General features: G+C 43.2%; 1 protein-coding gene across 1 annotated transcript in view; it reads right to left on the bottom strand.

Moving 5' to 3' along the window:
* Window positions 1-27234, bottom strand: part of LOC123652245 (ALK tyrosine kinase receptor-like) — a 170262-nt gene extending 143028 nt beyond the window's left edge. Inside the window, exon 1 of the mRNA XM_045581007.1 lies at window positions 27037-27234. Within this exon, the coding sequence (XP_045436963.1) occupies window positions 27037-27179 (143 nt within the window). The 5' untranslated portion in view covers window positions 27180-27234. The remainder of the gene's footprint in view (window positions 1-27036) is intronic.
* Between the last annotated feature and the right edge of the window lie 733 nt (window positions 27235-27967).

Here is a 27967-nt window from a genome sequence, read left to right as displayed (position 1 = left end):
AGCTGATATTCAAGGATCACCTGTTACCTCCTACTTGTCAAACCCCAAGGTTTTGATCAACTGGTATCATCCTCTAAAAGACCCTGGCTGGAACTCTGACCCTTTTTTTTCCATGTTCCTAGTTAGCCTGCTGTACCAGCAAGTTTAGACCCCTCTCCCCTTGGCTTCCTTTCTTTAACACCTCTAAAGTGTGTCCTCAGCACAATTCTGTGCCCTCGTTCCCTTCTTCTCTGGGAAAAGCATGTGTCCTCTTAATGATCCCTTCTCTGTGGAATGCCCCACTGCCTCTTCTGCTTAGCTCTCTCTGGACTTCTTACTAACCCTTAAAATTTTTTGTTGTTATTGTTGTGGTAAAATATACACAACATAAAATTTATCATCTTTAGCATCTTTAGTGTATACTTCAGTGTCATTAAGTACAGTCACTTTTATCTAAAATCATAACCACCCCATCACTCATCTCTAGAACATTTTTCATCTTGCTAAACTGAAACTATGCCAATAAAATATTAACTCCCTATTCCCTCCTATACTTAGACCCTGGAAACCATTCCCAGTTTCTGTCTCCATGAATTTGACCTCTCTAGATATCTCTAATAGTTGGACTCATACAGTATTTATCCTTTTGTGAGTGGCTTATTTCACTTAGCATAATGGTGTCAACGTCATCCAAGTTATGACATGTGTCAAGATTTCCTTAGTTTTTAGGCTGAATAAAATCACATTGCATGTATGTACCACATTTTTGTGTATCCATTCAACTTTGATAGAGATTTGTCATTTAACACATTTTTATCGTGTTTCTCTGTGCCAGACACTGGTATATACTTGACAGTAAACCTGTCATTGCACCTGTCTCTGTGGAGTTTAGAGTCCATGTGGTGCCCTCATTGTTGGGTATGACCCGCATCTACCCTAATGGGAGACTCTTGAGGTACAGACCATAACTGGTTCCTTTCGGCAGCCAAACCCCTAACAAAACTTCTTGCTCAGAGTTGGTGCCCAGTAAACATTTGGTGAATGAGTGAATGAATGTATTCAATAAGTACTTGTGAATAGATGTTTTATAAATACATACTTGGAAATCTTTCTCTTAAAGTTTCATCCCTAGAGACTATTTGCAGTAGAAGTTGCCTCCAAACACATGGATCACTCAAGTTTTTATTACTGAGAGGTTCCTGTTACTCCATAAATCTTGAGCTCCCCAATGTAAATTGCCATTGAACAAGCAGAACAATGACATGGGCATTCTTTTTATCAAGGGCCTAGTATTAAGACAGATTAACTTGGAGGAAACAGCACCAGCCTGGGTATCTGCCCCATCCCTCATTCTTATTGTGATTAATGAGATGGGGGACATACTTTTTTATATTCTGCCTGAAAACATATTGAGTTTATGCCTCGTCCCACATTGTTAAATATTGTCTTAGAATTACATTATCTCTTACACAGATGGATGAGCCTGGTGCTGTGTGTACTGCTGACAGTTTTCCTGAAATGGGACCAGGATCGGTAAGGAAATCATTCAGCCGTGATTACAGCTGGAAAGCATGCAGAGGTCTCCAATAAAACTAGCTTGTACAGGTATGCAGTGAATTCAAAAGCTAAGGATTAGTGCAGAAATGCAGAGATGTTATAGACCAAGAACCAAGACAATAAGAGGTAAAGACGTCTGTAAGGTGGGTGGAAAACTAATAATACTGACATCTTGTAGAATTAGATCATGTCTTCATATTTGCCATTTGAGCACCTTAGCATTGCATGAGGACTCAATAAATATTTTCAAAGTCGAGGAACTTAACATTTTCCAACTATTTCTATATTATCATTTTACTTTATTCTTAAACTAATCTTATGAGATAGATAATGAATCTTATTCCCAATTTACAGGTGAAGAAACTGGGATACAAAGTGGTATGATGAGTCACTCAAATCACCAGGAAACTGAAATTAGTCATCTGGACTACTGAGTTTACTTGCAGGGACTCCTCTTCTACTTAATTCATTCATCTTTTCAATCCATGTTTGTTGAGCAACTAATGTTCTACACCTAATTTCACTGAAGGTTGGAGGGATGAAGAAGACATGATCGCTTCCCTCAGGATATCACAGCTTACAGAGGATGTGGATGTGAAAATGAATCTTTACAAAAAAGTTGCCAAGAGCAAGAATAGAAGAAAGGGGGAAGGGAGACCAAAGAGAGTAAGCAAAGAACTTATATGTATATACGCATTGCTCATAAACACAGACAATAGAGTAGTGAAGGCCTGGGGTGAAGCGAAAACTGGTTTTGTGGATCAAGGGGGGAAAGAAGGAAGATGACATCTATAATATTCTCAACAATAAAGATTTTTAAAAAGAAGAGAGACATGGGCACCACACTGAGGCAAATGGAGGTCTGGAGGACTGACTTGCAGGTGAGGCTGATAAGGCTTTGTGAAAGAGGTGATCAGAAGAATTTTCTAGATGGATAGAGTGGCTTAAAAATCCTATCCAGGGGTATGTGCAAAAGCATCGAGATAGCTATAAAGGCATCTTCAGGGAATTCCTGTTGGCAATACTCAATGTGGGTGTGTCGGAATGAGAGTGGCAGAGAAGAAAGACTAAAGAAGTAGCAGGGGCTGGATTCACTTGGCATAAAATTGACAAATTTATGGACCTACCAAGTCCTATGAACTGCATTTGATGCTGTTTATGGGCTGGCTATAACGAGAGAGAGAGAGAGAGAGAGAGAGAGAGAAAGCGCTTGGTCTTATGGAGCTTTCTTTCTAGTGAGCAAGTTAGACAAGAAACAAGGAACCAATGCACTGAGTTACCAGATTGTGAGTAGTGTTGAAGGGAAGTAAACAATGTGGTGTGATAGAGAAAAAATGGTCAGAATAAGCTTCCTGTGGTCATGATGTTTTAGCTGAGATAAGGATGAGCTGAAGATGACCGTGTGGAGCAAAGGAAAGGGAGTGCCATGCTTGGGCAATAGTAAGTAGCAACGGTCTGTGGTTGAGAGAAACAGATGGGCAATGACTTTGGGGAGAATGTTATGAGAGAGGGTCAGACATGGCAGGTCATACAGAGCTTTTGGCCAAGATTTTATTATAAGAAAAATGGAAAGCCATTCAAAGGTTTTATCATGACATAATTTGATCTATTAATATATTTTCAGCTTCCTCTGGCTACTATAGAGTGGGTAAAAATAGGTTACTAATAATAATAACTAATACAATAATAACTAAATAATATAAGAAACATAAAACACATAGTTTCACAGTCACAAGTGTAAACCTACTTTTGCCCACCCATGTATGTAGAATGAATTAGAAATGAATAAAGTGGAAACAGGAAGCCTGTTAGAAGGCTACTGCTATTATCTGGGTGAGGGATGATGGTGACTTGGACCAGGATGCTAGGAGATGGGATGGAAATGCATAAGTATATATTTTTGAGGTAGAGTTGATGGTTGGAGGTAGGACAAGCAGGAGAGAAAGAGATCAGAGAGATTACAACCTTGGGTAATGCTTGGATGATGGGCCTCTTCCTGAAATGCAGTGGAGGGACAGCCTGGAGTAACATGGAAAAACTAGGGACATGGAGGCTTGGCAGCAAGATTGACCTTCACTCCACAGGAGATGAGGGACTCTGAGTGATGCTGAGTAGAAGAAGGTCAGACTGGCCTTTTAGAAGGTTATTTTGACATTGGGTGGAGAGTGGGATCAGGGATGGAGTCAAGATGTGGCAAAGTTCCCAGGTATTTATGGCCTGCTGACACCTTAGGTGTCTGGCACTTAGGAGTATGAAGAAAAATGTGATTCCATCTGGGTGGAGTTAGTAAGTAAAGAAGGGTAAGGGGAATCAACTGGCCTAGAGTAACTCCAGAACTCTGGGGCCTTCGATGGGGCATAATTGTGAAATAGTGGGAGGTTCTTCGGCTCTCTGGGTGGGAAAGTTGATGAATTCCCTAATAGGTGGGCCACTCTGATGGCAGATTTTTAACTATCTGGGGCACCCAGGCCGTATATTGTCTTCAGCATGGCTTCCCAGGGCTATTTGGAAGGGGAAGAGTGTCCAGGGACCTAATGTTACACAGGAGCTGAGCAGGTGCTTCCCCACCTCCCCCCTGGATGTGTGCCTGGCCCTCTCAATAGACTCCTGGGGCATCAACAGCCTCAGAATGAATTTACTGTCTAGAGATGATGAAACTTTCTTGGGGGTGCTGAGTTTCCTGACACAGAAGTTCAAATAGACTGATGATCACTTGGCTGGGCCTTAAAAAACCAGCTGGAAGTGATACTAAATGTCCTAAAAATCTTGGTGGTTCTGATGAGTTTTGGAGGAGCTCTGTGTTAGGCTGGCACACTGATATGATTGACATTCCCTTCTGGATGGAAGAACTTGGAAGGACATGGAACTTGGCCCCTCTGCTGCCCAGCTCTGTTGGTGGTGGTTGGGGGCTTCAGGGAGTTGCTTTGTACTGATAAATGGGCAAGTGAGGGACACCAACTGCCATGGCACACATCAGAGTAAGAAATCATCCTTTTAAGAGGCTGACCCAGTGCAGTTCTGCTCCTTCTTTAACGCAGAAGGCAGCCAAAGGGTACCCTAGCCTCTCTAAAGAGAACAAGTATGAAGTCAGAAAGATTTCAAACTCAAAGGGGGAAGATTAATTGGAAAATAAAGTAACATTTGTTTGGTTCAGCAGCCAGCAGCAGTCCCATTGGGGCTGTTTATTGACATCCACCACGTGTAAATGCATATTGAAGAAAACTCAGCCCTTGCCAAAGTAGTAGCTGCAGACATTGCAATGAAACCCACATGGGCTCCAACAGCACTTCCCTGAACGAATGAACTCTGGTTTGCTGTAATTTCTGGTTATCTCTCCCAGAGCTAGTGCTCCCTCAGGAACATCTCTCTGTACCTGAGATCATAGGTCAGTGCTTTCACAGGGACTATGGCTGTGGGAAGGATGCTGGGGTAGGCAGGTGCAGAGGATCATGGTAAGTCTCCACCAGAGACAATGATCTGGGACAGCATGACTCAGTTTCTACTCTCCATGTACAGAGTTCTCAGATCAGGAGTCAAGCTTTGAGCATTTGATTCCTCTTTCAGAGCTTGCACACTTCTTTTCTTTATATTATTCTATCAAAGAAGTTACAACATATAGCAATAGCTTTTACTGCTAGGTTAAACCAAGGAGCATAGAACATATTTGGACGAACAGGGATGATCAGAGAAGGATACTCATGATCAAGAATAAAATAGGACTGGCCTCAGGCATAGACAAGGTGAGTGCATCAGCAGCTGATGTCATCAGACATTTAAGAAAACGTGGAACTTGACTTGGCTTTTGATGTTGAGCAGGATTTGTCAGGGGCAGAGGAGACTGAGAGAATATTTCAGATAGGTCATTGTGGCAACAGCTCCCCTTTATAGCTGAGAAAGTCACTTAAAGTAGTGGCACAGATATAGAGATATTGGAACTCTTGTGCATTGTTGATGGGAATGTAAAATGGTGCAACAACTATGGAATAGTATGAATGGGGATTCCTCAAAAAATTAAAAATAGAATTAGCATATGATTCAGTAATTTCATTTGAGGGTATATAGCCCCAAAATTGAAAGTAGGTCTCAGAGAGGTATTGGCACACCCAATAGCCAAAATGTAGAAGCAACTTAAATGTCCATCTACAGATGAATGGATATACAAAATGGATTATTATTCAGCTTTTATTTATTTATTTTAAAAATATATTATATTGATTTTTTACAGAGAGGAAGGGAAAGGGATAAAGAGTCAGAAACATCGATGAGAAAGAAACACTGATCAGCTGCCCCCTGCACACTCCCCACGGGGTATGTGCCTGCAACCAAGGTACATGCCCTTGACTGGACTCAAACCCAGGATCCTTGAGTCCACAGCCCAATACTCTATCCTCTGAGCCCTGAGCCACATAAAATTTTGAAGATGCTAGGGCTATTCAGCTTTTAAAAGGAAGGAAATTTTGACACATGCTACAACATGGATGAACCTTGAGGACATTATGCTAAGTGAAATAAGCCAGTCACAAAAAAACAAATATTATGTGATTCCACTTATATGAGGTCCCTGAAAAAGTCAAATTCAGACACAGAAAGTAGAATGGTGATTACCAGAAACTGGGGAGAGAGGAGTGGGATGTAAGTGTTTTAATTTGGAATGATAAAAAAAAGTTCAGAGATAGACAGTAGTGACAATTGCACAATAATGTACATATACTTAACACAACTGAACTATACACTTAAAATAGTTAAGATGGCAAATTTTATGTGTATTTTACCATTGTTAACATTTCTAAAGATAAAAAAATCATTTTTTTAATAAGTAAGAGACAGAGTAGCTTCTAGAGGCAAATCGGGGGTGCAGGACTCAATTTTCTCTAACATTTCTGTGACCTCAGTATCCAATACAGTATCTGGCTCTTAGAAGGGTTTCATGTTTTAGGGATGAGCTCAAAAACTAAAAAGCAAGAACCTCTCAGAAGAAGAGCAGGAAAGGCAGGCCAAGCTGACTGAGTCATGACTTAAGGTGTGTCCCTAGGACAGAATCAAGAGGCCACTAAAATCATTCAGATGACACTCCTGAAGGCCTGCTGACCAAGCCACCTGCTGGTTATAATCTGATATTTTAGTTGCCCATATGGAGCTGCTTGTAGGCAGAGAACACATTGATTGGCTAAAGAGGGAATTGCATGTTTTATGGGACATTTAAAAATTAGCTTATATGACTTACATATGTCTTTTGGGAATGTAATTAGCATGAGTCCTGAGTATGTCTGACCTGCAAAAATGAAGGTGTGATCTAGAACTTGGTGAGTACACTTAAAATTGCTGTAGGGCCTTGCTGACTTTCTAGAAAATGGAGAATCATTTCTACTATGACTCATCAAATGAGCCAGGAGAGCAGAAGGTGCAATGCGACTCTAAGTGTTCTCATCTCTAGTCTCAACTAAGACCTGTGTGTGGACATTCAGATGCATTTCCTTTGCTAACTGAAGTGGTTGGAGCAGCATTAACATTGCCTGCAAGCTTGTTACAAATGCAGGTTTCAGCTCCATCCCGACCTACTGAAACGGCATCTCCATTAGATCCCCAGGTAACCCATATATGCAGCACACCTTAAGAATCTGCTTCACACCATTCAGCTCTGGTTTCCCAGGCCTGCACAGTCATGGGAGTCATCTAGGGTGCATTATTAGAGATTTCCAGGCTCCTCCCTTGGTGATTCTGATTCAGTAGGTGGTTATTATTTTAATGAAAAGTCTCCTAATAGGACACGAGTAGCATGTGCAAATACCACATGAATCAGAGAAGAGAAATACTCAAGCTATGTGTTTCTGGGACACACACATTCCACAACACCAATGGTCACATGCAGGAGGCTTTCTTGGAATGAAAGCTTCTGGAAGAAAAGGGCATCGATTTATGAATGTTTATAAGCAATGTAACAGTAAATTTTGGGTAGTCACCATTTAAATAATTCTGACTTCGATCTTTACCAGCATTACTGATTTTGGCTTCATCTCTCTATGAAGCATCTTCAAAACACCCCAGGTTTTCCTGTATGTATTTTTAAAAGCTTATTTTTTAAAAAAGTGTAGCCACGATAGAAAGGTTTCAGGAGACTAGAGTCCTTCAGCCATGGAGAAGGCTATTTTAAGAGTAAATTAGATCAGCAAAAGCTTTCTGTACTCACTGGTACAATCCCCTTCAGTCCCTCCTACTCTCATGCTTTTCACTGAATATAAACTCAAAAATCTGAAAGAAAAGAGTCTTTCTACCTTCTAGGCAAGTATCTCATTCTGGGCCCTCATGAATCCTTGGGAACCTTCATTCATGAATCCGTTCTTATCCCCTTCACCCCAACTGAGTCATCAAAGAACAGTGACTTACCCTAAATTTGATAAATTATGCAAAAATCAAGGACACAAAAGTAAAATCTAGTTCCAATGAATTTCTAATACGATACGTTTTACAACCAAAAGAACCTTCTGGGTAAGCAATTATAATGCACAGTTTTTGGACCTTAGAGAGCCAAAAAGAAGGTAGAGTTGGAGAGAGACATTTTAAGAAGAAGGGAGAAATGGAGGGAAAGAGGGGAGGAAGGAAAAGAACTGGAGAGGGGGCTGTATTTGCAAGGCAACTGAAAGGTCGTTCTTATGCTTAGCAATTATGATCCATTGGTATTCCAGGTCTGGAGCTCATCAGAAGGAAAAAGGCCAAGGAGTGTGCCAGTCATCACTCCTTGCTCTAGGATTCCCTATGGGGTCATGAGTATAAATGGAAGCTCCTGCATAGGCCTGGCCCAAAGTGACCACAATCCACTGACAGTCCTGTGGGCTTCCCTTGAAGTGAAAAGGAAGAAGTTCCAGGAGGTGAAAAGACAACTGGGATGAGCAGAGAGAAGGAGGCTGACCTAACTAGCTCTTCTCCCACTAGTGACAAAAAGCCTGGGACCCCTTTAATTTATCCATTAATATGCTCTGGCAAAGATGAAATGTACCTAGTAATTGACATTCTTAAAGCCTCTTAAGAGTCCTTGGAGCAGGTGGTTGCTACTTTAAAGCATAAAAATATTAGCTTGGGAAGTCAATGAATAAATAAACCAATATGTGCTTAGCACCATACCAGTTGCAAAGGCGTGCAAAGTAAGTATAAACCATGCCCCAATTGGAAGGAGGCTGTGACTACAGTGATCATGAACAGGCTTTAGAGCTCTGAAGTAAATGAAAACTCAGAACTCACAAAGACCTAAACTCAAATTCCAGTTCTATTGCTTTGGGATGTTGCTTGATTTCCCTGAGCCTTGGTTGTTTTCTGCCCTGTGAACATAAATTAATAATACTTACTTCATAGGATGTTACAAGTACTCAATATGTACAATATTTTTATAGCAACAATTCAATAACCAGCAGTGAGTGAATAGTCTTGGGGGAAACCAAAGACACCTACAGAAAACAATTTGTAAACAAAGATAACACTGGATATTGATAGGCTAAGGAAACAAAGAATTGAGTATACTAGTAGCAACCTACAGGCATTATGTGATCAGATGAGACACTGGAGTGTTATTTTGTAGTCTAGACAGTTTTATGGAGTAGAGAGAAGAAGAGAACAGCGTGGGTTGAAGTCTCCTGGGAACCCTCAAGGAGAAAGGCAATTCCTGAATCCGAGCTCCATCCTGACCAGCTGCATCTGAGCCATGCCAAATTGGGCTGGGGAACAATGCTATGTGAATATGTTACCTTGATCTCTGCCCCTCCAGCAGGCAACACCTCTGACTACCCTTCACACCTTAGCTCCTCCATCTGTCTATACATGAGCAGCTTCACTACTTTTACTCTCCCCTCTCTTGCCTTCCCACTCTATTCTCTAAGTATTTTTTAAGTCAACTTTATTGAGGCATAATTTATATGCAATAAGTGGCATCCATTTAAAGGGTTCAACATGATGAGTTTTAATATATGTTATTCTATGAAGCCATACCATATTCAAAATACAGAACATTTCCATTATCTCCCTTCTAGTCCCTTTGTAGTCAGCCCTGTCCCCTTCCCCAGGCCACCTCTGCCCTGCTCTTTATCACTGTAGATTAGTTTGCATTTTCTAGAATTGTATGTGAATGGAAGGAAGCACACACCAAATGGTCTTTGTTCCTGGTTTCCCAATAGTTCCCCCTATTCTGTGACTCAGCTTTTCATTTTTTAAGTGGAATCCTTTGAGAGTAAGAAGTAAGTACATATCTATTTCTAATAGATCAGTATTTTGTTTTATTGTTGATGGTTTTTGTGTGCTAAGAAATCTTCGCTTATCTCAGTTTGCAGAGATTTTCTCTTAGGTTTCTTCCTAGAAATCTTATGCAGAAAGACCTTGCTTAACATCATCAATAGGTTCTTAGAAACTGCAACTTAAGGGAACTGATCTGTAACGAAACCAATGCTATCATAGGTTAATTGATATATATAAGAGTTAAGTTCTTGTGGCATTTTCTGGTCACAAAAAACTCACTAAACTTCTAAATAAAGATCCCAAAACATTTCTAATATTAAACACTGAAATAAATGTGAGTTATACATACAGTTGAGAAAAATTAATAAAAACAAGGAAGATAATTATTTTCCAACATACTTATTCTAGTTTAGGGTGGTGAGGTGGGCAGGAGCCTCTCCCAGCAACTTAGGAACAAGGCTGGAACTCACCCTGGCAGGTTACCTTCCATCACAGGCCACTCACTCACACGTATTCACTCGGACTGGGATGTCTTAGATATCCCCTCACCTCATGTGAACATCTTTGGGATGTGGAGAAAACCAAAGTACCCTGAGAAAACCCATGCAGACATGGGGCCAACATGCCAACTCCACACAGACAGTTGCCCTGGCCAGCAATTGATTATTTTCTCCCATCAATGTTATAAAGAAATAATGTTATTGGAGGACCCACTGTAGTTTAGGTTTTACATTTAGGTCTATGATTCATTACCAGGTAATTTCCTAGACATTTTAATACACTTCCTTTGGCTCCAAGGGCAGGCCAGCATGCCAGCAAATCTAAATTTTTCTTTCTCCACCCCAAATCTTTTCTCTGAGCTCCAAACCCATGTCCACATGCACACCCACTGCTAAACACTAAACACCTCTGCAGTGAACTTTGTACTTTCTTCTCCACATCTGTGCCTCCTTCATTTTTGCCTGTTTTAGTGAATGGCTCCATTCACTCAATCAATCAAGGCAAAAATATATTCCTCTCTCTCCCACCTATATCCATCCATCACTAAACCTGTCTATTGTACCTTGTACTTAGATATGTATAAGCCTGTTCATTTCTCTCTAGACCCCACTCTGCAGTCAGGATTACCTACCTGTCCCCTGAGCTGCTGCAAAGGCCTCCATACCCACTGCTGCCCTAGCTCCAACACTCTCAATCCTGCCCTTAAAACTCTACATCAGCTGCTCCTTGGATCCAAAGATGAAAGTTGTGATGCTAAATGTGCCAGATCTCTCCTCTGTCAGCCTTTAACCCCATTCCTTTCTCCAGCAGGCCTCTCCTTACTTTCAGGCCCATATTCACCAGTTTTCCTTGATTTCCTAAAAAAATTGTCTTACCTCTTTCCCTTCAGGGCCTTCAGGTGCTATTTGCATTCCCAGAAGGAGTCTTGCCACTTGGTCACATGACCATCCCTCTTCAGAATTCAGTTCCAATGCCACTTCTATGGGAAGGCTTCTCTGATCCCCACCTGATTCAGGCCTCCCTCTTGTAAGAGTCTGAACTCCTCCACCATGTGTCACTCTGGCAATTTTATGTTTATTCATGTAACCGGTAATGTATGCTCATTCTCCCCTCTAGAGTGCAAGCTTCATGAGGATAGCAATTGTTTCTGTTGCTCCCAGCTCTATTCTTGCCATACAGCACAGTTCCCTGCACGTAATAGAGGAATACTTAGTACGTATTTACTGACTGACTGACTGACTGACTGAATGAATGAATGAACGAAGACAAAGAGGAGAACAACCCTACATGGAAAGAGGAAAGGGGGTAGGCCAAGGGACACAATTTCACCAAGACAAGGAGGTCAGAATGGAATTGTGTGGTTGTGGAAAACACATTTGTTGATTTTCTTTCCGAATTGGGAATCAATAAATAATTTTCTTTCCCCAATCATGTAAGCAGACAACTAATTATAACAAGGCTGGTGGGAATTGCATTGCTTTCATCAAAATCAACCTGTAACCAGCTTTAGAAGCATATGGCAAAATCAGTTCAGCACAAATGATGCAGTTGTAACTGAATTCTCTGGTCACAGCAGCTTCCCGTTTAAAAGCAATTAAATTCAGGCATCAAAAGGCAAAAGCAAAAGAGGAAAGTTCAATTAGAGATGGATATTTTTCCTCTAGAGCCTTTCTTCACAGGGCTGTGAGGGGCCAGTGCAAGCCGGACTGAGCCGGACTGAGGGGAGAGCAGGGCCAGTGATCTGAGTGGGGGCTCTGGCATTGGGTTCCCACTCAGCAGCAGAATGCAAGCAGACCTTATTATTTCCATCTGGCCTCAGTTTATCTAATAATAAATACACATTCCTCCCTCCTAGTGGTTTGTTATTTAATTTCACCTATGAAGAGAAGGAAATGACTAAGTGCACTGCTTAGAGGTCTCCCCCTCCCTCTCCTTTTCCCACGTTTCCTTCCCCTTCCTCTCACAGGACTCAGGGCTATATAGGAAGCTTCTCTCCAGCTTGTGATGAAAGGTTATGATGGTTCTGCTCTCATTTTACCCAAATCAGCACCATGTATAGCAGCCTCCTCCCAGGGCCTAATGGTAGCTGCATTAAGGGGCCCAGATCTCTACCCTGCAGAAAGTGGTATGCTGCTGAGTGGGTAGCAAAGATGCTACTTCACATGGAACATGTAGAGGAGATAGTCTCTGCTCACTGGTGTTTGCCTCTGTCCACCTGACATATCACCTGACAGGGCCACTGGTGAACTCCCTTTAGGATGGAGAGTGGAGCCAACTCTTCACATTTCTTTTTTTTTTTTTTTTTCCACATTTCTTTTGTAAAGGTCATATCATACAGTGTGGTCATGGGCTCTGGAACCAGATCCTGTGGGTTCAAATGCAAGCTCTGATCATTACAAACTGTAGGGCTACAGCAAGTTCAGTGTCTTCACCCATACAAGGGGGGTACAAATGATATGTTACCTCACAGGACTCTAATAATGATTAAATGGATAAACATAGGTAATGGCACTTAAGTGCTAGCCAGATCATAATTATTGCTATTTTTAGGCAGCAGGCTGGTTAGCAGTGGTCCTTAGGCATTGTTTTCCATCTCTAGTCAAGGAACCTGCTGCTTTTCTCCTTCCTGTCCAGCACAAAGGTGTAAGATATACTGACTCATCATCCGCTTCAACTTGGATAGCAGCATGACAATATGTTTTAAGTTCTAATTGCTCAGGTAACAAACATTTATTTAATACCTATTCCATGCCCAGAACTTGTTTTGGACTTTGGGGACACCAAAATGACAGCACAGTGTATACCTGTAGCAAGTTCAGACTTGGAAATGTCTACAGAATTACTGAGTTTCCATGGGACTGGAGTCGTTACTTGCTAAGGGCCTTAGAGGCTAAGACAGAAGGGATGCCCATGGGCAGAGGTGCTATCCTTACAATCCTCATAGTTGTGTATCTTGGGGTTTCGGGATCTGAATTACAGTATTATACAATTAATGTTTTATTTCTCTTATGTATCAAATGCACCATTATATCTCTGGATGTAAAGTTAAAATAAACAGAATAGATCAACCACCTTTTACTGAGGCACTATGCTAAGGGCTTTCACACCCATTACATTATTTAGCCAGTCCTCTGTGAAGATGTCCAGATTTCTTCAGAAACCAGGATGCCATATGGAATAATTTTTTGATGAATGGAGTCCATTACCACTTAGGCTATGAGCCCAGGTGATTGAAAACGCATAAACCAGGCAATTGTCCTGGTGTTGCCATGCTTTCCAATTTTTAAACCTTCTGCCGCTAATGGAGAAATTAACTGACTCTTGATGACAAAAGAATTAGCTCATTGAATCACCACATCACCATCTGGATTGCAACACTTCCTTTTCCCTGGTTTCCAGGACATTGTTTAACTTTTACACTAGAGAATGTTGCCTGGTTTCTTTTGTTTCTTTGTGTGTGCTTTATTTTACTACCAAAGACTTCTGGCTGTCTGGTTTGTACTTAAACCTAGATTTCTTGTGATATACAATGAGAGAGAGAAAGAGAATCTCTCTTTCCCATTGTCTCTTATTCCTGGCTGTCAAGCTCAGTGTGTCAATCAAGTTCCCAAATCTGAGCTCTTAAGATTTCACCTAGTGGAAGCCCTCCCTAGAGGGATGGAAAATAGAATGGGGCTGGACTAGGTTACAGGGTCCCCCATTTCCCTTCCTCAGAGTCTGAGTCGTAATAGTCATGTGGCTGTCTCCCTGGCACTATCTCCAGACCCGTTTTAAATAACATATCTAAATGTTAATGCACACTTAAGACAACAGTGCTGCTCATACTCTTCCCAAATTGATTCATTTTGCAGAGGGCCTGATGCAATTTACTCAGTATAAAAATGTCTCTGGCAATTAGGGGGACAAAGGGGCAAAGCTGGTGGACCATAAGGATGACAAACAAAGCAAAATGAGGTGAAAACTGGGATAGAATTGAATTTCTTTTGAATCAGACATTTTTGGGAATGTCAATAGCAAACAAGAAAGGCTTTCTTTACTTGCAAAAGAAACTTGAGACTTCTCCATCAGGAAGAAAAGATGCAAATAGTGTAAGAAATGATTTTTATGAAATGCTCCAATAGCCTCCCTGGTTCCTGATAGCATGAATTTTAGAGTGTTTGGGGTTCAAATAGCAGGATGCAGCCAGTGTAGGCTGATCCATAGCATAAGCTTGGATTACTCTACCCTGCAGGAAGTGGTATGTTGCTGAGTAGGCAGTAAAGATGCTGTTTCACATGGAACATGTACAGGAGACAGTCTCCTCTCACTGGTGTTTGCCTCTGTCCACCTGATATGTCACCTGGCAGGGCCACTGGTGGACTCCCCTCAGAGCAGAGAGAGAGCCATCTCTTCACATCTCTTTTGAAAAGGTCATATCATACAGTGTGGTCATTGGTGAAGGTTTCTTATCATTGAAGAACCAGACTCCTGACCCCTTCACCGGTGAGACCACATTGAGAGAATGTGACTCTGGAAAATATGCTATAAAAGAAACTAAAATTGTTTAGGCTGGAGTGGGAGAAGTTAAAAAGAGACACGAGGCCTGGCTGGGTAGCTCAGTTCGTGAGAATGTTGTCCCGATACACCAAAGTTGCAGATTCAATCTCTGGTCAGGGCACATACAATACTTAAGCAATAAATGCATAAATAAGTGGAACAAAAAATTGATATATCTCTCTTCCCTCATTCCCTCTTTCTTTCTCCCTTTCTTTTCTATATAAAAATCAATAAAATATGAAAACCATCCTCAAAAGGAAAGAAAAGCTGCCTTGTTAGGATAAAGTAGGCTTGTTCTATGTGAATTCAGAGGAGAAATAGAGGTTCAACTGGATAATGGTGAAATACGAGAAGGAATTAATATATATTAGTTACTCTGTTCAAATTATTCTAGGTGTCCTATACACATTGTTATAATATTATTTCATAGGGAAATTGTGGTATTAAAAGCAATCCTATGCTTTAGTGCTAAGAACATTGTAAACACTCAATACATATGTAATGTTGAAAATGATACTCCTCACAAAGCTCCTGCAAGGTAGGTATTACCATTTGCATTTTATGGATGAGACACAAGAGGCTTGAGGAAATTAAATAACTTTTCAGAGACATCCAACAACTTCCCCAAGGTTACAAAGCCAGTTGGCATGAGAGAGCTCTTCCTGGCTGCTAAAACTGCCCCCACGGTGGTGGGATGGTCTCCTTTGCAAGAGGGGAAACTCCCTATTGGTTGAGCCAGGTGAGCTGAGGCCAGGTGACCTTTGGAGGGGGCTCTTGCACTGGTTTGAGGTGGGGGTAAAGGATTTAAATTCAAGTACTTTTAAGGTTCTTTTCTGCTCAGTGACATTATGACTGACATATTTTTTTCAAGTTCTGTTAGCTACACTATGGCTTTAATCCATCTTAGCATAAACAGTCATGTGGGAATGTGAAAGTGAGAGGCAGCCACTTACGAAGGCCAAAGACTCAAGGATCACGAACATATAGTGAAATACAGGAGTTTCTGTTTTCACCTGACCTCTGGCTTTGCCAACTATCGAATTTCCTGGCTCAGTTCCACACACAATGAACCTGCTGCCACCAGCTCCCCAAATCCAGAGGCCAGTTTTAGTAGACAAGGGGGCAGAAGGTTAATCAAGAAAGTGGACAGATAAGTGAGGACTTTAAAAGTGGGAATCATCTAGGTCTGTTGAGAGGATGACTCTTCAATGGGCACCAAAAGGCTCCCTATGGAGAGTGATCAGATGGGAGACCCCAGACAGAGCAGTCACTCTGAGTGAGGCCTGCAGGTAAACATCCAGTGGAATAATGATTAGAATTTCATGCACTTAGGAAGGAATTTTAGTCCTGGGAGAGAAAAAAACCACACAAACTAATGGAGAGAATATTTAAGGAACAGTTGGAAGGAAGGCAATTGGAATTCATTCTAGCTTATCTGAAAAGATAAAATCTCAACAGGAACCAGTGTGCTTAAGTGGGAGTGTAAAGAGTAGTAAACTAAGGAGAGGGAGATATTGAGGAAAATGCCAAGTAGAAGTCTCTTGTGAAAGATTAGAAAACAGACAGGGAACATATATAGGAAATTACCTGGAAAATTGGAAGGGCTAAACGGATCACGGAGATGGTGACCAGAAAGCGTGGGAGCCACTTTATTTCAAGGCAAATGTGTGCCAGCATTTGCTTAGCAGTATGAACAGTTAGGACTACAAATGAAGACAAGGCAGGCTGAGGACAGTCACTATATCTGGGGTTGGGTAGTAGGAAGTGAGTTGTTATAGAGGATGGAAATGAAATTTTGGCCAAGAGCTTTCTAGATGCATTTTGTTTCTTAAAACCACATCTCAAGTTCTCAAGAAGCCGCTGGTGCAGCTAACTTGGGGTTTTGTTCATTTAATAAGCATTTCTTAAACACATGCTGTGAGTTAGGCACTGTGCTAGGCACTGGAGATACAGTGATCAATAATGCCCATCCCTATTTTTAGGGAACCTGGTGGGTAAGAAGGACATGTAAAAGGAACACATGTGATGTAGTGCTGAGATGTAGAACAGGCAAAAAAAGTTGCTGCAAAGGATAGTGTGATCAACTCTGCTTGGCATGGGTTTGGGGTCTCAGGAAAGGTTTAGGAGCTAAGAGATAGTTTCTTGAAGGAGGAGAAGAATTGTACTTGGTGGTGAGGGAGATGGAATAAGGCGAGAGAGCTTGAAACAACTTGTTTTAATTAGGGTAACTGTGAGTAGTTTGATATAAATGAAGTATGGGTCCAAGGAGTGGGTAAGCCAAGCTCAAGAGGGTGGGGTAAGATTGGGGTCATGTGCCATGCTAACAAGGAGCTCAGACTTGCTCTTCATATTCTCATGGTTCACCAAAGAGTTCTAAACAGATTAACAGACTACAATATTAACTTGCCAGTTGTCTCATCAAGGTCTTGGGACTTCCTAATGCTCAGAAAGAGTCACAGACGTTATCCTTCTCAAAGATTTCCAAGATCATTTCACAGAATTAAACACACAGTAGAACATCACGCTCCTGCAGGTGAACTGAGACTCTGAGCCAAGAAGTGGGGCCACATAAAACAGCACAGCATGCAGCTCTCACTGCAGACACCCTCTGTCCAACCTTCATTGGAGTGAGGCTTGGAGGAAGGCCCCAGGCCCTCAAGTAAGTCAGCTGTGAGTGGTATAAAGAAATATGTAGGCTACTGGCACCTTGAGGTCTGGTGCCTGGGCGTGGTCTGCTCTTGGTTAATAGGTGGGGCCTTCCTGCATGCCCTCCCCTTTCTGGCCACCGCTGGCAGAGGACAGCTGTCAGTAATTTGAAAGTAGCAGTGGGAACACTCCTTCTAGGAGCTTAGTGATGTAAGATCCTCTCAGGAATAAACAGTGAGCCAAATCCGGTGTAGATTTTGTAAAGCCCTTTAAACGTGAAATCCTGTGGTTGATATAGCTCTTAACTAAAGCTCTGAACCATAAGAAAATGCATTTCTGCTATAAAAAGCAAGGAATTTAGCTGAGCGTGTGAGTGTGGCACCATAAACAAAACAAAGCGGGGAACAGAAAGCACAGGAGCAGGTCAGGTAATGAAAAACAGGGAGGTGTACTTGGAAGCTTAGAGCGAATGCCGGGCTGAGCTGAGCTATTAAGCAGGTCATAGTGTTCCTTTACTGTGTGCTGTCAGCCCTGGTTGCCTACAGTTTTTCATTGTAAATAAAAGAGCTGATGGTTCCTTCACTGATTTGGCTCCCCACCACAGACGGACCTGCATCTGCAGGCCAGAGGGCTGGATTGGCACAGAGCTTCAGGAAACAGGGGAGCCAAGACCACCCTCTCCAGTGGACTTTTTATAACTTTCTGGAGGGCCAGGCATAACGCTTTCTAGTCCCTGCTCTCAGGGCTGCCTGCTCACAATGTGCTTCTTCTGTGAGCCAAGGCTTTAGAATTTTGCCCTTTACCTAGGGTGGGAAAGATTACATATACACCATAGAAAAGATGCAGCTGGGTATTTACCAAGAAAAAAAGGTTAATAATTATATATAATCATATGGTCTTATAATATGATCTTAATCTTTGGTCGATGATAGGGAGGCCCTCAGTGGGTGATGAGGACTGGACTGTGGAGCTAGACTGCGTGTGCTCAAATGCAGCCTGTTCCTTACCAGCTGTGTGACCCTAGGTCGGCTATTCAACCTCATGGAGCCTCAGCCTCCCCTGGAAGATGAAGATGATAAGAGCACCTTCTTCACTGAGTGGTGATAAGCATAGGGTTAAGTGAGAGGACTCACTGAAGGCACTAAACAATTCTTGGCATCACAGAGTAAGCACTAAGTAACTATGGCTCCTTTTCCTTGCTGTGATATGAATAGGCCCCCAATGCCATTTGAAAACACCCTAAAGGGGCTTGTCAGAGGAGACATTGAACTGGGTGCTGAAAAGTGAGTAAGGGTATTCAGTGTAAAAGGTGGTAAAGGGCAAGCCATCAGGAATAACAAACTTTAACTACTCTTCCTGCAAATGGGGAGGAAGAGGGAATGACAGGAAAGTCCTGGAGTCCAGACCAATTGTAACCAAAAAGTGGGAATAGCTTGTACTCTGAAATCTACATGTACTGAAATGGAAATTTATTGCACACATGGATCATCTCTAGGAACTTGGAGTCCTTATATGGGAGGAAGATACTACCAGAGAGAAGGAGAAAGTGAGGAAAGTGCCTGAACCCAGGGTGGAATCTTTTGAGCACTTGTAGCAGGACATTTGCTACAAGAAGAGGTGTGAAAAAGATTTGGGGGTATCCAGGGATGAGACTTGCCTGTTTGGACACTGCCTTGGTGGGAAGGGAAACACAAGCTGGTGGCACATTCACACAAAAGTGTGAGCACTCAGAGAAATGGATAGGGGCAGAGGAGCTGAGTGACAAACCCAAAGGATGGTGCAGACACTACATACAACATGCCTTCTGTTTGTGGGATGCCTTCCTCTCCTCATGCATCTGACCACTCCCTTTCCGTTCAGAGCCCAGTCTGATGTCTTCTCTGTGCAATCCAGCCACCAGCACACTCAGGTGTGCAACTCCTCTGCACCCCTGTGGCACCTGTGCACACATGCATTACAGCCTTTTCCCCATAGCATCATACTGTCCCTTGTCATCCAATGCAAGCCTCACTGTTAACCCCTAAAGCAGGATGAGTCATCAGAGTCCAACCAGTGCCTAAAACTCTTAAGCATTTATTGACAAAACACATGCTGCAATGCATGAATGAATTCCTTGACACCAGTGGTCTCTTGCCTAAATTCCTCCATCTACTTTCAACATCGCCCTCCACATTGGGAAGTGGCAAGGCACAACAGAGACTTCTGAGATGAGAGGTGATTGTTGTCTCTATGCATTTTGACCTCTCTTTGTACACAACCTATATTTATCATTATGGGATTTGCCAAGATGTCATTCTGACAAGCCACAGGGTTACAGGTATTCACAATTCTCTCCTCTTCCTAGTGTTCAATCCATCAAATATCTGGAGCACAGTGGGAAGATGAAAGTAACCGGCTTAAAAGAGCCCAGTACAGCCCCTGGGCTGTCAAATCTCGAAGGTCAAAGCTGGCAGAAGCCAATGGTCTTTTCATTTATTTTTCTTGACGCCCATCAATGAAAGCAATCGTGAGTAAAAGTTGTAGCTGCCAGGAAAGGAATTGTCCTTTGTACTTAGTGGCAACCTTCACAGTTCAGGTACACTCTGACAGCTGCTTCCTGAGCCCCAGGGATGGCTATACATCTATCCCTGGGCTCGGGCAGAAGGCGGGTGAAATACTTTTCATCTTGTCATCGATTGAAGACTCTTCTGTGATCTTGGGCTGGGATTTAATTTTTAGATCCAGAGCTTATGTTTGAGAAGAACTACCATTGTATAACTACTATAAATTGATCTGGTGTTTAGTCACCTAACACAAAACACCTACTAAGTGCTAGGCTCTGTGCCAGGCTGTGGGGAATAAGATGTACAAGCTAACATCTTTACCTGCAAGACTTTTGGTCCAGAGTTAAATGACCAAAAATCAGATGAGTCTCTTGAAAAGGCTTTTCCTGACTGATAAGAGCAAGCCTCAGTTTTCTCAGAGCTAGGCATGATACCAGGGTTCAACTGCAAGGCCTGCTTGGGGAAATGGCATAAGAAAAGACAAAAAGGACCCAAAAGATCTCTGTTCCCCATTGACTATAAGCAAATGACTGAGTCTCCTTGAGATTCAGTTTACTCCTCTATAAAATGGGGAGAATAATTTGTGAGACAGACAGCAGTGAAGATGAAATGAGTTGATAGACATTGGTGCACCTGGTAACCTGAACATGTACTATGCAGATATTCATCATGAATTTTAACATACCACCTGCCTCCTGAAAACATAGAAGAGGCAATGGCTCTTCTGTTAACCTGGGGCCTAGAGGAGAGTCGCCATTTTAAAGAACAAAGATGGGTGGTGGATGGTGGGTTGATGCAGGCTCCCTCTGGTCTAAAAGATCTGGGTCTCCCTAGTCTACTCCATACTCCTCTCAGTCCCCTCTGGCCTTGAAAGCCATAGTCCTTTTGGAGAGAGGATAACAAGTGTGTCTTAACTAGACCTACTGGTGGAGACTAGACTTATACACGGCCTTAGATCTCCCCCAGTCACCCCAGCTTTGGGGGCTGCACAGGCAGGATCAGGCAGGGGTTGGAAAGCCTGTCACAGCCTGTCCACCTATGTGAGGGAGAAACGACTCTGCACCCTGCCATCATGTCCATCTCACCTCTTCAAGGTTTCTTTCTAACATTTCTCCTTACTAGTTAGTAAATGGAAACAAGAAAACTACCAGCTTATGTTATGGAACAATTCAAGCTGAGATGTTAGTCATGATTCTTAATTTTCAATGTATACCAGATTCCCTGTGGGCACTTTCTAAAATACATATGCCTCTTCCAAAAACTAATAAAATCAGAATCACTTGGGATGAGATCAGCTGTATGAGTTTTATAAAATGCATGGTTCTGATTTGTTCCTCTAGAGCCTGAGATGTACCTAATGAATGGCTTAAAGTCCAGGTGCTCTAGAGAGGACTAGCATATTAGTGGTTGTTTCATTATTACTACTCACAGGGGTGAGAACTATGGTAAATCCTGGCATAGTTAGTGGGACTGGAACTTTGGGGTCCAACTTAGAGAATACAGGTGGTTACTCCAAGAATGAGGGGTGTGAAATTGCTACATTTGGGTCGCCTCCCCCCCCCACCACTCAGAGCGGCCTGGAGGAAGCCAGCCCCGAATTGATCCTCACAACCACCCCATGAGGTGGGCCAATTATTACAATTTTACAGATAGGAAAATTGAGACTTACAGAGATTCAAAGACTTGCCCAACCTCCCAGCACACTTGGGCCCAAGTCTCATGGCTGCATTACACTCAGAGACCTCCTAACTTTATCACTGCCCTTGACAAGCTTAAGTCTTCATGACTATCCCAATGCCTGAGAAGTCTGCCCTTGACAAGCCTGGGTGTGAGTGTTAGGCTTTAAAAAAAATTATCTTTAAAGCCTTTGAATGGCTTTCTCTTTTTAGTGTAAATCACCCACACATTAAAGCCCTTATTGTATATTTATCAGCGTGTTATTCAGACCAAGGGGAAAAGGAGAGAAGCTGACACTGTGAATGACTTTGAAAGTGAGAAAATGCTGGGCCTGAAATTAAATCATTGCGACACTGCCACTCGAGGGCATCAATTTCAATAAATGATCACCTTCTTTATTTCTGACCCATTTATCATGCAAAAAGGAAGCAAGGAGGACTTGGGCTGGGCACTGTTGAAGGCCACAGGCCTCTGATTTCCCACACTGGCCAGACTTGCCACATTGTTCTGGGCCAACTGGAGTTAAACCTAACGTAGCTTGGCAAAGGCAGTCGGACATAATTTCAGAAGCAAATTCCTAGTGGCCTCTTTCCACATTACCCTATCCTGAGCCTCTTCCTCATCATCCTACTGAGACATGCTGGTCTATTTATAAGAAAATTCAGGGTCTGTTCACTAGTGGCAGAGGGCTCTGTGGGTCAGTGATGGGTAACTGTCCGGTTTACCCGAAATGGGGGCAGGGACAAGAGCGGAGTTTGGGCGGGGAAAGTCGTGTCCTGCTACCCCAGTCCTGACTGGCACCCTGAGAGGTGTTGCTGATATTGCAGGATGAAGGAAGGGAGCAGACAGCAGCTGGGAGCTCTGTTTGAAAGGTAAGAAGCCGAAGCTAGGAAGGCCTGTGGTTGTTCCATAACCATGCTGCAAATTAGCGGTGGAACCAAGGCTGAAACTGCATCTCCTGACACCCTTAGGGGTGAATCACTTTGGGGTAGATTTCTCTGGCAGGTCTCCCATTAAGATTGCTGCTGGTTTTACAGCTGGGGTCTTTGGTCAGAAGTGACTGGTTTACATAAATATGGCAGCCATGTGAGTACCCAACATTAACATTGGGTTGTTTTCACCTGCAGAGGTTGCTGCAGATTTCAGTCTAAGGGCAGTGAGTGTCCAGACTTCTATGTAGATACTACTGTTCAGCCAGGAGACAGAGCACAGGAGGGCTGGGCTTTGGAGTGTGCACTCTGACCTTCATCACTTCACATCCAGCCTCTAGGCTAGGTTCCCCCCATCAGGAAATCATTGGGGAAAAGGGAACTTAAGTCTCCTCTGAGTGTGGGGTTAAGATCCTAAGGAAGGTGAATCTGTGTGCCGAGGACACTCATTTCTCCACCATCCTCTGGATCCAGCCTTGTTTGTGCTAGGATGGCCCTGACAGCTTATCTTGGCTCAAGGTGGAGTATCACCAAATCCTTTGGTTTAAAACATCTTTTCAAGTATTCAAATGATTGGCAAGTCCTCTCAGGGCCCAATTCTTCCCTCCACATCCTGCGTAGGTTATACACAATAAAGTCCCCAGACAATCAAAGCTGCAGGAGAAAGCCCAAGAGTTTGCAATGAATGTCCTGGGAGGAGCCCTGGAGAGTTGCTCCTGCAGCTGGAAACCCCACCAGCCCCTTGAGCCTGTATTTCCAAGGCCAGGAAGGCACGAGCTTCTCACTGCTGGGCTGCTCTTTCTGAAACAGCTTTCTGCTGAACGGCAGGGACATGCAGGAGCCAGAGTAGGAGCTGGGCGTCCTGTGCTGGCTCTGCTGGCACTCTCTTAGCTTAGCCTTTCAGTGTTTCCGGGTCCCAACTTGAAAGCATTTGCACAAGAACGTGCTGCTGCTCTCCTGCCTATGTGTCCATACTGGGCTGGGTACTCCCTGGAAGCAATGCCTGTGCTGTCTTTGTCTATTCCCAGCACCTGTAATACAGGAGGTGCTCAATCCATGGTTTGTAAATAAATGTATGCCCTGGAAAGCAGCTAGCACGTACTAAGTGTCTACTATAATTGGGCAAATTGCGAGACATTTTCTTTGTGCCATTTCACAACTCACCGTATTAAGTAGGGTATTATCATATTCATTTAATTAATGGGAACTTTGTGGGTTCTAATTTCTAGTTAAGATGTCCTATCCTATGCCTGCTGGATTCTGCAGCTAGTGGGGCTGGGCTACTGGACATCCCATTTCTCTACTTCCTTGCTTTTGTGGCCATTCTGGCTGACCAGGTGAGCAGGTGAACATGCTGGGCACACTCTTTGTCATCTGTGCCCTAGGAGATCCTGGCCAAAGCTAGGCCATTTTGGCAGACATGTGCTCACTCTGTGATTCATTAGACTTGCTGTTTTCTAGGAGGTGGAAGGCAGCAGATGCTGGGATTCCCCAACTGCCTTCCTTGGCGTCAGCTCCTCCAAGCAGGCTGCTGCTCCCCATGATATTGCCTGTTCACAATTCTTGGCTTCCAGGGAATTGGTGGCTTCTCTGACTTGTCATTCCTCAGCCCGCACCTCTGTGTCAGACTCTCCCAAGATGACTTTGCTATGACAACTCTTCCCTTATTACTATAAACACTGAAAGTCATTTTCCAAACAGCAGTCCCCAAGCCACCATGTTCTGTTCAGAGAAGAAGCCAGCCTCATTTGTAATCATCACTATCACTATCAGGATTTCACTGTGTCCTCCTTGCCACACTGAGGACTGTGCTGTTGGTGTCATCTCTGACATTAAAAGGAGTGGGCTTCCAAGGAGGCAAACTGCCCACGATCTCAAAACTAAAGGGTTCTTGGGACTGACACTGACCCATAGTCAGAGGACAGACAAGTCTCAAGCTTGTGTTTCAAAATTTTTAGCAGAACAGAGCCAACTAAGGTATTAATGGTGTCTTACGTTTGCATCCTGCTCAGTGTGTGCAAAACCCTTTACGCCCTTTATTGCATTGACATAGAGCACCATGTGAGTAGAACCGGCATCACATTCCCCATTTTATGGATGGGGAAACTGAGGTTTGGGAGGGGATGGGATTTTCCTGAAGTCATAGAGCTCTTTCTTGGAACATCCTTTGGTGGACCACCAAAGGCTGGCCTTTGCATCTTGCATGCCTCTATAATCCAGTTAAAGAAAAAATAGCCAATAAATGATTGTTCATTGACTGATGACTGAATAGTGAACTATGACTTATATTCAGGGCTTTGATTCACAGCATAATTTTTTTTTCCTGCTGCACCACTGTGAACTAATTGAGCTTTTCGACCTGTGGGCAAAAAGGTTCAGACCCCCTCCATCTTGTCTAGTCAGTGACCTTGGGCAAGTTATTTGATCTCACTGAATTTCCTCATTTATAAAATGGAAAATAATACTAGCTTCTGCTTCATTGGGTTATTTAGTATTAAATTTAAAAAATACATGTAAAGTGCATAGCAGTAACTGGCTAGCCCATCTCAGAAGTGCTTAATAAGTATTAGTAATAGGTATAGTTATTATTATTCAAGGGTAGGGACTGGGTGTTACATATCTTTATAACACAGGACTTAGTACAGCAGTTGGTAAGACACTTGGTTGTAGGGCTCAAGACCCTTGCTGCCAACACACATTCATCATGTGACATAGAGCAAGCCCCTTCATCCTCTTGGGTCTCAGTTCCAGTTCCAACACCTGTGAACTGATGAGGATGAACCAGGTAAATCCCATGGCTCCTCCCAGCTATAAAATGCTCTGGTTATTTCAATGGTCCTCAATGGGGATGTTTTCACCCCCCAGGAGATACCTGGCCATGTCTAGAGACATATTTTTGGTCACAACCAAGGCAGGTGCTACTTGCATCCAGTGAGTAGAGGCTTGGGAAGCTGGGGACTACGCACAAAACAATGTTGATGAAAAGAATTATCTGGCTCTAGCTGTCAATAATGCCAAGATTGAGCAAGCCAGATCCAGCTCTACACAAATACCCAGAGCTCTCTGAATTGTTGGACAGGTGCCTGTGTCCTGCAGTTTGCCAAGAAGCCCATGGAAGCAGCATTCCTCCACACAGCAGAGAAGTCTATGGATCTCCCCTTCAAAAAATTACTCGGAGGTCTATACAGCTTTACTGAGAAAGCAGTGGGCAGAACCCACCCTCCCTCCAGTCCAGCACCCTATGGAGGTGGAGGATGAGTAACATCATTGTCCAGATGAGAACCCTCTGCAAGGTATTTTCTTAGAGAGAAGCTAAGTCCAAAGTCTAAGCTTAGCTAGAAATTTGAGCTCTTTCTCCTATAAACATGCCATAAAGAAGAATCTCTTGCCCTTATCCTATATAATAAAGGCTAATATGCAAATCGACAAAACAGTGGAATGACAAGTCACTATGACACACTCTGACCACCAGGGGGAAGACACTCAATGCAGGAGCTGTCCCTTAGTGGTCAGTGAGCTCCCACAGGGGGAGCACTGCTCAGCCAGAACCCAGGCTCATGGGTGGTGAGCATAGCAGCGGTGGCAGGAGCCTCTTCTGCCTTCGTGGTAGTCAGACATCCCCTGAGGGCTCCTGGACTGTGAGAGGGTACAGACTGGGCTAAGGGATCCCAGTCCTGAGTGCACGAATTTTGTGCACTGGACCTGTAGTTAATTATAAAGTAATCAGACCTGGAGCCATTCACAACTGGGGTCTTGCAGTGGTATTTACACTTATAAAATGAGGGGGAAAAGGCAGCCACAGAGATGCCCTGGTTCACATTGGTTTTTCAATGTCACCACTTCTAGAGGCACATTGGATCAGGAAGTAGGCAGGTATATTCTAGAGGAGTTCACTGACATGAGTATTGGGTGTCACCTCAGTAGTGAGTAAGCTTTAGAGGTTCTAGAACAAAGGTTGACAGTCTCTACTGATTTGAGACTGACACCGTGTGATCTCCCTGACCACTTCTGCTCTAGGTCCCATGCTCCTCCTAGGGTGGATACAATAGTTTTCTCTTTCCCTTTCCGCTAAAGTTCTGCTGTTAAAACCTACTTTCCAGCACATTAAATTACTTTCATTTCGGCTGTTTATCACTCCCCTTGGCTGTTTTCTCCTTGGCTCTGTCTGGATTTTGGAAAATGAATATCTTTAACATCCACTCATTAAATGCCAACTCTGCCAGCTGCTCCTCTGGCCTCTGGAAGGCCACCAGCCTGGGCAGCCAGAGGGCCCCACAGACCAGGATGTGAGATACTATCCAGGGAATAGTAACAGTTATGGCTCAATCTGGTCCCTACCCATTAAAGAGCAATTGTGAGTTTTAAGTAGATGTCACAGGATCTGAACTTTTTCGGTCAAAAGCCAAATTGTCTTCAATAGAATAGATCTGGAATGAGCAAGGACTTACCCATGCTTCCCCGGAGTAGGTACCAGGAGGATCTCTCTTCCAGCCTCGTTGTGGGGCAGCAGCTGGGCGACGTACCTCCCGGAAGGCTGCAGGTGCCTGTGAACGGAGACGGCCAGTCTGCAATGCTCACTGCTGCTCCTCATCCATGGGCTCAAGATGGTATGCTTGGAGTTTGCTGAGGTGTTGAGGAGGAGGAAGGAGCCTGCCAAGAGACCAGGAAAGTGACTCTGCAGATGTGTCCAGACAGGCGGACCAGCAGCACCTCTGCAGCAGGTATTAGAGGCCAATGGCATCAAAGTCTGTGATGATGGAGGCTTTCATCACTCTCTTTGCACACACCAGCCCTCTTCCCCTTCTCTTACCTTTGTAAAACCTAAAACCTGACGTAAGAGAATGGCGACTAAGGACTGAGGCTTTATAATCAGGTACACCAAGGTTCTCACCTTAGCATCCCTACTTAGTAGCTCTACGTCCTTGAGTCTTATCACCTCTAAAATGGGAATGGAAACCTCTATTTCAAAGGGTGGTTGTAAGGATTATGTGAGATAATCCTTAAAAGCATTTCACCCATTTTTAGGCAGGGAGGAAGCACCTATTAAATAATCAATTATGAGATTTTACTGTCTTCTAAATTAAGGTAGAGATGACCACTCACAGATTCTTTGCCAGCCAATAGGTACAATTAACAAAACCCCCCATAGGCAACAGGGAGAAGAATAGTGTGTATTACCTAATCCTTAGAAACCCAACCCAAGTGCTAAGACATTCTTATAGATTTACATACTGGTCTAGGGAGACAGTCTAACCGAGTTACTCCCTCCATAAATGTGCCAAGTGGAGCCAGGAAATGAGGGCCATCTTGTGACTATCAATGTAGGTACCTCCACACTCCAGAAACCAGGATGCTGGCATCTAGGCCAGCCTTTAGCTC

This window comes from Pipistrellus kuhlii, unplaced genomic scaffold, assembly GCF_014108245.1.
Source record: "Pipistrellus kuhlii isolate mPipKuh1 unplaced genomic scaffold, mPipKuh1.p scaffold_m20_p_13, whole genome shotgun sequence".
NCBI classification, from domain to species: Eukaryota; Metazoa; Chordata; class Mammalia; order Chiroptera; family Vespertilionidae; genus Pipistrellus; species Pipistrellus kuhlii.
Note: the sequence above shows the minus strand (reverse complement) of the source record. Positions and strands in the feature narration are given on the sequence as shown.